The sequence below is a fragment of the Pterocles gutturalis genome, unplaced genomic scaffold (genome assembly GCF_000699245.1).
Source record: "Pterocles gutturalis isolate BGI_N339 unplaced genomic scaffold, ASM69924v1 scaffold35895, whole genome shotgun sequence".
Lineage (NCBI taxonomy): Eukaryota > Metazoa > Chordata > Aves > Pterocliformes > Pteroclidae > Pterocles > Pterocles gutturalis.
The window spans coordinates 47,152-58,763 of NW_010147089.1; the positions used below are offsets into that span (position 1 = coordinate 47,152).

Sequence of the window (11,612 nt, forward strand, 5' to 3'; positions counted from 1 at the left end):
GGCTGGAAACTGGTTGTTCAAATTTTGATGGCAACATCTGCATAAGTGCATTGTCTTGTTTGCAGAATTTTTTTCAAAGCATCATGACTGGACTCCAGAAAAAGAGCTTATTATGTGCCAATATTTAATATTATCCACTCTATTCATTGTCACAGACAGCTGTGACATTCTTTAAATACTACTATCCTATACCATTTAAAATGCTTGCACAAGAAAGAGAGGAAGCTTTTAAAATCATAATACAGTCAAGAAAACAGAATATGGATGCTTTGCTTCAATTATGTTTCAATTAATATTGCAAAGCCAGTTTATGAGAAAAATGCTGGCTTATCAATCTACCTTTTTATATCAAGGAGCACAAAATTATCCAGTCACTTTGGGCCTGACCTGGCAAAAGCTCTGCGTACCTGCTCTGCCTTTTGGACAGAACAGCTTCAAGAAATTCAATGGGACTGCTCACAGGCTGTAAAGATAAGCATGTGCAAGGGTTCTTGCAAGATCAGACTCCAGCATTACGTTCATGCTTGACATCATCAAAATGGAGCCCCGCCTTTGATGAAATTTGGACTGAAAATGTCACTACACTGAGTAGGCAGAAATCAGAGAAAAATAATGCACTTCAATAAACGAGGAGTCTGAGTTTTAAGGAAGCAGAATTTAGAGCACCAGAACAGACAGTTCTCAAAACACACCAAACAGCTTTCTTATACCCTGAAGAGACATAAGAAATTCTTTATTTTTATCAGGGCCTTGAGTTTACCACAGAAGTACTAGTTCTGTAGTAACTCCAAGGGAGACAGCTTCCTATTGAATTGGTCTGTCACGCCCCATGACTCCTCTCCATTCTTCTCTTGTGGAGTGTATTGAGCTGCCGTCAAACTACTTTAAGAAATGCCTGTGTGCATCCTACTAACTTCACAGCCCACAAAAACATCTCCATCACATTTAATTTCCAGAGAGTTAAGATAGAAGCAGTAAAAATGAATTAGTGTGCAGTTACAAAAGGACTTGTGAAGCAGCGCACCAGTTTTACTCGTCCTGACTATTAGTCCAGTAGTGCTAATCTACATACCCTTCCTTACACATGTAAGTGACTGTGTTTCCAAAAGTAAAGTTATCTCCATTGATGACTGCATCTTTGATGGCAGGAGGGGATCCACAAGAGACAATGCTGCAAGCTGGAGGTGTGCTGTTCCAGTTCCCTGAAGATGCACAGACAAGCACAGAAGGTCCCTGAAGGCTGAGACACAAAGATCATTATTAAGGCTGCCATTTCAGTCCAGGTGGGGAACAGAGAGAGGGGAAGCGGTGCTTTGCTTCTCACTGACTTCCTGGCCCCAGTGAAACCAAGGGGAGTCTCTCACTGACTTCAGTGGAGGCCAGAATCTCACCCTCTGTTCATGAAAAAACACTGCTAAAGCTGTCAAAAAAGCTGGTCTTCAGATTATTTTGAAGAGAGAGCTGGTGCATTTCATGTGAAGCCTCAATGCACTGTGCAGACACACACTTAACTTCTGCTGTAGCTTTGCTCATCTTTGAGCTACAAAAGAAAGTCACGGGGTGCCTAAATATTTATTTAAGCTTAAAGATTTACTTATATGCCATCAACACCATGCCAATCTTAAGACCTGTAAATAGGCCTCAGTCTGAGATCTGATTCACTCAAGGACTTAAACACTATCTTCACTCAGAAAACTGAAGAAAATGCTCCAGTTCAGGTTGGTTTCTAAAAAGGCATTTGGTTCCTTCAGGAGGCAAAGGATTTTGCCTCTGAATGGCCGCACACATTTAAAGCTGATGGTATTTTTTCGTTTCCTTAGCTGAGGAAACAGCAATGCATTGGTACAAAAGGTGTGACTCAGCTGTCTAAACAGAGGTATTCAACACCACCCTGAGATGCCCTGGGTGAAGCCCCTGGCCTCCAGCTGCTATGTCAGCTGGCTATGGATTCCCAGCAGGTCCCGTGTCATATCTGAAAGCCCTACACAGGTGTGCCTGATATCCTATAATTTAGTCTAAAATAGTATTAGACCCTATGCTTAGTTGACTGAAATGAGCTCAGGGGTTAGTGGAAGAAAACGACACTGACCTGTGAAGCCCTTACAGATAGGGCACAGGCCCTTCTCAGGGCAGTGGGCTCTGCCCACCTGTGGCAGCATGCTTAAGACAAAAAGCACATACGAGGTGCCTGAAGAAAGAGACTGGGTCCACATTTAGTTCCAGAAATAACGCATAAGATGCACACTGCTTGGGAGGGCTTTCCCTGGAGTGAGAGACTTTCACCAAGGTATGCCAGACAGGTAAAGGGAAGGAGTCACAACTGATGTGGTATTTGCTGCCTATATGTCCTAAGTCCATGGTCAAAAAGGTCACTGACATTGGCAAAAACGCTGCCTGCTTTAGTGGGGTATAGATAAGACCACACTGTGGATCTGTGACTTAACACTACACTGGACTGCAGCTGAAGTATCCATTTGTGTGAACATGAATAAAATATTCATCATATGAGCGCACCTCACCTGCCTCCCTGCATCTGGACATGGGATTGCTTGCAGCAGGAAAATACAGAAAAAATTCACACCTAAACAGGTCCATATGAGACCGCTTACTGCAGAATAAATCTGCTAGAGGTGGAAGCAGATACAGGAGAGGCAGAAACTTGAACATAAAGCCACATCTTTGGATGTAGCATTACTGCAGTGTATCAAAAATGTGTTTCCATTTTTCCATTTAATAGCTTACAAATGTAAAAGAGAATAAAAGCCTAGAATAAATAACTACCATAAAGAGTTCAAGGAGTACCTTAGTAACCTCCAGAAGGTTCTTTCACCAAAGGCACTGTAAAACAACAGCAAAAATAATATTGGGTATGCTCTAAAGCTGTAGGGGTATGAAAATCTTGAAAGACAAAGGAGAACTTTCAGAAATTAATGATGACTATTTTTCTGAATACTCAAAATATGTCTTTGGGCTTGATGGTAAAATGAAAGCATTGCATATGACCTTACTGAACTGTTCCAATTTAGGATGAAATATGTAAAGTACCTTCAAAATATAAAGAAGTATTTTAAAATTCTGTCTTAGTATTTTATCTTTCTGAGCAATCATCCCATGTTTGTCTCTTTCAGACATAAGTTAGACCTTCCAGCAAGCATGCTGCACGCATTTGGCTCAGGAACATTCTTGCATTTACCTGTATCCACTGTCACAGGTGTACGATACAGAGGAAAGGTAGGTTGTGCCAGTAAGAGTGTATTTTCCATTGCGTATATCTTGTGGGCTAGGACAAGTCACCATTTCACAGGAGGGGGGAGGATGATTCCAAATGCCACTAGCAAGGCACAGAATTTCCTTTTCACCCACTAAGTTGTATCCATCATTGCATCTGAGTTAGGAAAATAAGTGCTATAAAACACAGAACCTTTTATGCACAATGTAATCAGCCATCCCTTTTCTTTCTTCATTCACACTTGCACACAGCATCTTTCTCTGCAGGGCATAGAGAGGTAGGACTGGAGTAAACATTCAGCTCTAATAGTGAACAGCCACAGCTATAACCAAATGTCTTTCCATCACTTTAATCCCATCTTGCTCCTCTCCTTCATTTTAACCACTCTCACAATTCAGCCGTACTCTCATTTGTTGCCAGATTCTCAATCAATTATTACTATAGCACTTTGAACACAGTGAATTCCTACCTGTACACCACCTTATTGCTGTATGTAAAATTTGAGCCCAAAATAGCACTGTTCTCTGGAATAACTGGATCACCACAGGATATAGCTTTAAAAAGACAAAATCACAAGAGAGGTTGAGACAACACAAATAAAAAAGAGCAGAAAATCAGGATTTGCTTTGTTTTCTCTAAACAAATTTGAAGAGGTGTAAAGCCCTAGGTAACACTGGGTTCTTGACTAAGCTATAACTGACAGTTAGGGCTCTTTACCTGACTTCACCTGATTGAGAAATTGGACTAAGTGGAATTAGGTTGTTGGAACTGTTCTAGAAACCACATGCCTGACTGTCACAAGGACTCTAGATCCACCTCTCCCTATGGACAAAGAACTTATTTTTTTGACATTGTCTTTGTCACCCCTTCATTTTACCCTGTTGCTTCACATCATTAGTTCTGGTTTTCTAAAGAAACAATTTTTGCAGTTATACCATGTATATATACATGCACTAGCTTGTCCTTTCTGGTTGCTTTTTATCCACTGAAACACATTTAATGATCTTAGTTCCCACAAGTTCCTTGAAAATGGGAGGCTGGGTGGAGAAGAAAGACACTTTAAATGCTTGCATTAAAATGAGATGCATCTACATCTTTGGCACCTGGGAATCTGCATAAGGAAGTGCCACTGTGAAAAGCTTCAACTGGTGCTTACATATCTTAAGACAACAGAGACCTCAACCCTGAGACCCAAGTCTGCTAGGCCAGGGTTTCATTAGCTCTTACGGTCTCTAAAGGCTCTACACTACTACTTTCCCCTTTCTATCTCTCTAACAACACATACTACAACATGCATTCCTCCCAGGAACCACACCTTTACAATATGGTATAGGGTGGCTCCACTCTCCAGACTCCATGCATGTGAGTTTAGTCACTCCTGTCAGCTGAAACCCTTCTTCACAGGAAAACGTTACTTCACTGCCAACACTGTAAGTGTCCCCGTATAAATGGCCATGCTCTGGATCTCCTGGATTACGGCACTTCACCGGTTCTAAGGAAAAGAGAGAAACTATCAATAACGTAACTAAGTACTAGGTTTCATAAACAAGTTGCAGGACATATCCTTGGGGAAAGAAGGAAGGCAGGACATGGGGAAAACACTCATAAGTAGTTTGCAGCCTGTCCTGGGTTCAGCAAGTTACTGTAATGGAGTACTTTGGCATTAAGAGTTCCCCAGATCCCAACTGAGCTGCCGCAGACCCAAATACACTGTATCCACGTGTACTTTTCATCACATCCTTTGGAAATGACATGCCCAAAGCTGACAGCAGAGGTTGGCTGGAGGTGCTTCCTGGGACAGCGTCTCAGACAGCTACCCCACAGCTGAACTGCAGGCCTGTAATTACCAGCTTTTCTCTGTTCTTTGTGTAAGTGACAGGCACTGAAGACTCGTGCAAGTAACCTAATCTTGATATGGAAAAGCCCTCTGTAACTGAGTTTGCAGAAGCAAACACATGTCACAGTCCTTCCCCTCTGTGACCGAAAGTCTACTCCAGCATGTCCACCCCTGAACATGAAATCAGCTAAGCTACCTTTTATCACAACGTATGCCACTGTCTTCTCATCTTAAGGCAAAGTTATCTTGTTTAATGTCTCCCCAGACAGCTCAAGCCCTACTCAAATGCCTGCAATTACATATTTCTTCACTACAGAGCTCTGCTCTGAGAAGTGACACATTGCAGCATGTGGCCTTCTCGGGTCTTCAGCACACATGCTTCACGTGCAAGAGGATTTTGCATGTGTGTATGTCTCCATGCAGAATCCCAATGACAATTGTCTCCATATGGAGAGACGAATTCTCAGGAAACAAAGGGAGACACTTCATCACAGCCTTATTCAGGCCAAAATGACATGGAGATGTGAGCATCTCCTGTCCCTCCCTAGATATCAATTACTGGCAACTGTCTTCCACAGTGGGAGGCAGGATATCAGCCTATACAGAACCTTGGAAAGGCTAGCCTGATTTTTTTTTTCCCCATACCTGCACATTTTTTACCATCTCCTGTATAAGGAGGGATGCAAGTGCAAACATAGGATCCATTTGTGTTCAAACAAGATGCATGCTCATCACAGTCTGATCCAACAGCACATTCATCAACATCTACATAAAAGAAAACAGAAAAAAGATGTCTTTAGGGTGGTATTTGTAAAAAGCATCTGCTTTTATTTTCTGTCTCTAACAGTCCGGAGGAATCACTTCAATTAGTATAATTAAAAGTCACTTTTACTTCTATCACATTTTTGATGCACTAGTAAAAATATGTAATCTTAAAATTAATATTTATGCTTTCTATATAATTTACTATACAATACTGTGAAACATGAGAAAATCAGAGACAAATCCTATTAACCTTCAGTCAATACTGCCATAAAAGTATCTTGTTTCCAAGTAGTAAAAGAACAGACATCATAACTCATGTGTTGTTACTACTAGTTTGGAAGACACTACGAGCAAGGACTCTTGCATTAAACACTTTCTTAGGAAATCCTCTGTATCTCAAACTTCCCACCTGCAGGACAGGAAAATGTAGCCAAGAGGGAAAACACTCTGAACATAAAATATGATTAGAGCCGCATCTTTGCTAAAGAGAATTACATTACATTAGGAATGAGAAGTGCCTGCAGTTGCCAGAAAAGTTAAAATGAGTTCGACATATATTCGTTATTATAATTAACTATTTATATGGTAGTAGTGCCTAGAAATGCCACTTGATGATTTATGTTCCATGGGGCTTGCATTACAGCACAAAATATCCCTCACTCCAGAATACTTCATAGCAGCTTTCAAATCCTGGCTGTACAGAAGTGTTCTTGGTATGTGTACAATGAGTCATAAATTGCAAAGGGTCAGTTTCAAAGTATCTAATTGAAAAATGCATCAGGGATTATTCCTTATATAAACCAGACTGCTTGAGATAGACAGAACAATTCTTCATTTAAAAGCTCTGCTACAGGACAGCTGTTGAACTAGGTATACCATGAAGACATATAACTGGAATTCTTTGCCCATTTCCAGGCAAAAAAGCAACCTGATTAAAAAAGCAACAAAATTTACTGAATTGCTGTGTTCATTCTTCACTGCTGAATGAGTCTGGCCAGCATTGAAAAGAACCCAACAATGTTCTAACAAGAAAAGGAGTTTCTTTCTGACATATAAGATGAAAACTGCACACTGAAATCAAAACAACTGCCAATTAAACAAGCATTGGGAGAATGCAAAGTGCTACCACAGCAGAAGTGGGATGACTGCTCCTCCTGCAATGTCTTGTAACACAAGGACGAGTGGAAGGATGCTATGAATCAGATCCATAACAGAGTAAAAGGAATGCCCCAGGGCACAGGTGTACCAGGCTTTGTTAGCACCTGCCTGGAGCATGAACCAGAAAGGTAAAGGGTGGGTCAGGGTGCCAAAGCTACTCTTGTTTTAATTTTCCCCTTAGTCCACTCTCCTTTATGAGAAACAAGGCAAGCTGGAAGGTGGGGCACAGGGCTTTTCCTTCTCAACATCATGCTTCTCACCGCGCAGACATCGAACTATATAGGCAGCCATGCAGCATCTGCTCTGAACCTGCTCATCTTTAGGCCTTGATATAAAGTGCAAAGGAGAAAAGCAAAGAGAGCAACAACAGAATGAATGGTCTGTTGGGAGGTTTTGAAGGAGTCCTGGCAGACAGGATCCTATGAAACCAGATGGATCCTACTCCAAAGTGAATTTTGGCAGAACTAAAAGACTATTAGCTTTTTTTTTTGCTTGTCTTGACTGAAAAAATCATGTGTTATACCAACATAAAATTAAGAGTCAAATCAAACACAAATCTTGCCAGGTCGTTACCCTGCAACTCCCGTGTTAGGCATGACAAAGACAGCAGCAATCCAAGTACAACTAGCTACTGGATTCCAGCAGGGATATGCTGGAGACATGGCCCTACAAGGACAGTCATACTCAGTCCTCTGTACCCGGTACAATGCTGGTCTGTCTCACCTCTCAGCTCCTGCAGCTGCATCTGTACATCAGAGCCAGCTGACCAGGAGGCAAGTTATGGTGTGGACTACGTGAACTGTGTCTGTAAGTGCACTCCTAGTCCTTTCAACACTGCAGCTTGCTGACAGTTGTGTGTGACTGACCAATAAACCCCCACAATCAAAAGAAGGCTCAGAGGAGATGGGCAAAGGTAATCTGCCCATGAAGCTCAGGGTATGACTGACCACTGCCATTACAAAGAAGCATAAAGGGACAGTAAGGTGCCCTGTTTTAGGCAAACAGCTACCAACAGTTGAGTAGATCAACTGGTGGTGTAAATATTTCTCCCTGAATTAATTGAAAGACTGTGAATGTCTCCCTGAGTTAGCCAAACCAGCACGGGGGGGGTGGGGAGGGACAGGACTGAACATGTGGCTCAGGCCAACACAGGGTATAAAAAACAGACAACTAGCAATGGGCTTGAGCTGGCTTCAACCCATGTATTTATTCCTGGGGGATATTTAATATTTAATGATATTTAGGGACAGCCATTGTCATGATGGGAAGCGTGTTATAGAGACTGGTAATGGGAAACACATTGTGATTGAACTCTGTATTGCAATTGTTATATTTTGCTAGGTGTAACTTGCATTTATTTGTATTGTGTTATGCAATATATTTTGTATCACTCTGCTAAATCAGAAATACCGTGCAGCATCAACTGTCTTCAAGCAAGTAAATTTGATATTGAACATTACAACCTTAATGCGTGGAACATCTAAAAGAACCTGGTCAGAAAGTATGTGGAAGCACATGGAAATGCACAGGTTAGAAGCAGAGAATGCAAGGACTCAATGGTTAAATGAATCTGGAAGGAGAGAGGCTGGGAATGCAATTCAGGCTTATTAAATGTAGTGTGTGGGGCATTCAAACAGACCAACAGAGAAAGGTGCCAGAATGTAGTTTTGGTTTCACACAATGCTGAGCACTGTATTTCAGAATTTGGGATATTCTGGAGTATGATTTCTGAGACTCTGGTCAGCCTTCACAATTTCAGAATGAAATCCCACCCAAACCCAAGGGCACAGAAAAAGTGCAAGATTGCCAGCCCATGCAGGCACATGTATGGCTCATCTTACCAAGGCAAGATGGTGAAATGCTGTTCCAGCTACCATTGTCCAGGCACAACATCCTGGAGTCACCCAACAAATAGTAGCCATTGTTGCAGTGATAGGTAACAGTACTGCCAGCAAAAAAGTCCTCAGCAGAATAAAATCCATGTTCTAAAGGTGGAGGCACTCCACAGCTGATTCCTGGAACAGAGTGAAAAGAGGGTACAGACATTAGCAGAGCAGAAAGAGATCAACTTCAGAATAATTCCAAATGAGAGCCACCATGGGAGATTTTTTTCTCTGCAACCATGGAATCTGTCTGCAAGAGGGCCTAGACTTTTCTGGTAGCTAATTTTCTGGAAGTAGCTAATTGACTTCAGGTCCAGTGGAGAGTCTTGTTTTGTGGGCACTTGTCAATCGGAGACTGAGCAGGCTCTCCAGCTCCTGCTACTCTGCTAGCTCTGAAACAGACATCTGTGACTAAGATAGGAGCAGATGCCCTCACAGGACACTTACCCTGATAATCAACGATCCTTCATGAGTTTTAAGGAAAAAGGAAAAATAAGTTTGCCTCCATGGAGGTTCATGTTACTTCCCTTCACTGAAGAACAAACTCAACGTTACTGTATTTGATCACTGCAAAACTTGTTAACAGATTAATGCTAAGAGGTTACAGTACTGGTCTGAGACCAGGGAGTGCACAAACAATGGTGAGATTGGAATGGACCTCACACACGATGTTGGGCATCACTTTCACTTTGACTATAGCAAATTAAGCCTTTCTGATCCCAGCTGTGCCAGCAGGAGTCACTGTACCTGCCTGCCAGAGGTTGCTATTTATTCCAGCAGTGCTGCCTCTGTGCATCTTCATTTCAATCAGGATGACATAAACTTACTCCAACAGCTACAGAGCTCATCTTTGTAACTACATGGATTGTAGCAACTCCTTGCTCCACAGCTGTGTGTAGGGATCTCACAGTAAGACCCTGTGAAGTGTTCAGAGGCCATGGTAATGGAAGCCAAGTACTTGCTGTAGAGGGATAGAACCCAAGAGCCTTTAACAAAGACGAGGCTGTCAAGGGATGGGGACCTGTGGCTTTGGGGGTCTTTGGTACCAAGAAGAGGAAAAGGATCCAGGTGGGTGAAGACAGTGATTACAATGACCCTGACTCAGTCAGTAGAAGAGCCTTTTCCACACCACCTCTTCCACTATAAACCCTGTAGTTCTTTATGCAGGAAATATCTGTCATCAACCCACTTTGATTTATCTTGTGGAACAAGACAAGAAAGGCCAGTGGGCGAGTCTGGCCCTCCTTCACTCAGCGTGTTCATGGCAGGTCAACCCTGCTCTGTGCTCAACAGGTGAAACTGCCTGGCTCAATACAGACAAATCAGATGACAACACCAACAGGATTTTGGTGGCTTGTCACTGATAACACACCAAGAAAGAGCAAAGCTGTCTCTGCCAGTGACCTTATGCTCTGCCCAGTGGGACTTGCTTTTGGGTAAATCCTCACATGCATGCTATTCTTTAGGCAGAAGAGGAAACAGATCCTGGATTTGTGCTATGAACAACTGAATAAAAAGCAAGACACAAAAATCGTATCAAATCTAGATGAAACTATTTTTAAGGTATTTTTAACAAATTTTATGATCTTCCCCAAACTACTGAACAATTTTGGGATGATGCAATACCTGCTTCTGGGGCTAATTTACTATTTACTATTGCTGAAATGAAAAATATAGTCAGCCTCAACACGTGCAACTGCAGCCACACGTCCAGTCACAGCAAAGGATAACCAAAGGAAAGGAGAAGGCAGGAGCAGGAAAGCAGGAATCAAAGAACCTTGGCAATCTGAATGTACACAGCTCAGCTTCTCAGAAGAAATCATGTAAGTCTTGGACCACTTGTAACTCCTGACAGAAATATCTGCTGCCTTTAAATACATTAATCCATAACATATTAATGCCAAGGCTTTTACTACAAACCAGACGTTCTCAGGGACACTTAAAAATCACAGAGGTATTCTAGCATTTCCTGTGCATCTCCCAGGCTCCTGGTGCCACTTGGGAAGAAAGTTCAGAGTATCAGTTTGCTGATCCAAATAGTCTAATTTCTGCTGTGGGCATTAGAAATTGACTGAAAAAGGCAGCAGAATCTGATCATGGTGTAGTTCCTGCCCAGTAAAACATGAGTTTAGTTTTAAGCATGTATGTATATGCTGCAATGTGGATGGAATCCGGTGCATCACAGCTGCAGGGATAAACAGGCCACGAATAGTGACAGGGTTCAAATAAAAGCTAGGGTTTCCTAATCCTGCCAGCCCACTGAGACAACTCACTTTCGCAGCGGGGAAAAGGCCGTGTCCACTGTCCCAGGTTAAGGCAGTGCTGAACAGAGTTTCCCACTATCTGGAAGCCTGGGTCACAGGAAAGGCTCACTTTTGACCCTGGCTTTAAATCAGCAGAAGAGGCCCGCAGATGTGGTATGGATCCTTGCAAAGACGGACAGTCTGTGGACAAAATATATGCATACAGTAAGAGATACAGCTATCTGCTGAAACAAATACATTTGTTATCTGATTGTTTGATCCTGTATAAGTCTATCCAGGAGAAAGCTTTGGGAAGTGTCATGTATGCTACATCGTATAGGTTTTAAAGGGTCTTGAGAATCATCGACATACAACATCAGAAAAGGAATTTTACAGGAAAAGCGGTCAGGAGGCAGTAGGTATATTAATACCATCCAATTATTTTTAAAATAAAAGAAGAAAAACTTATTTCTGACACAACACCATCTTCACTCTTT

General features: G+C 42.0%; 1 protein-coding gene across 1 annotated transcript in view; it reads right to left on the reverse strand.

Annotated features, from left to right (window-relative positions):
- Positions 1-11,612, reverse strand: part of SVEP1 (sushi, von Willebrand factor type A, EGF and pentraxin domain containing 1) — a gene marked incomplete at its 5' end in the record, with an annotated part of 50,633 nt that overhangs the window by 30,516 nt on the left and 8,505 nt on the right. The window contains 7 exons of the mRNA XM_010085950.1: positions 1,073-1,240; positions 3,194-3,385; positions 3,699-3,783; positions 4,545-4,721; positions 5,712-5,831; positions 8,831-9,004; positions 11,146-11,316. Coding sequence (XP_010084252.1) covers positions 1,073-1,240; positions 3,194-3,385; positions 3,699-3,783; positions 4,545-4,721; positions 5,712-5,831; positions 8,831-9,004; positions 11,146-11,316 — 1,087 coding nt within the window. The remainder of the gene's footprint in view (positions 1-1,072; positions 1,241-3,193; positions 3,386-3,698; positions 3,784-4,544; positions 4,722-5,711; positions 5,832-8,830; positions 9,005-11,145; positions 11,317-11,612) is intronic.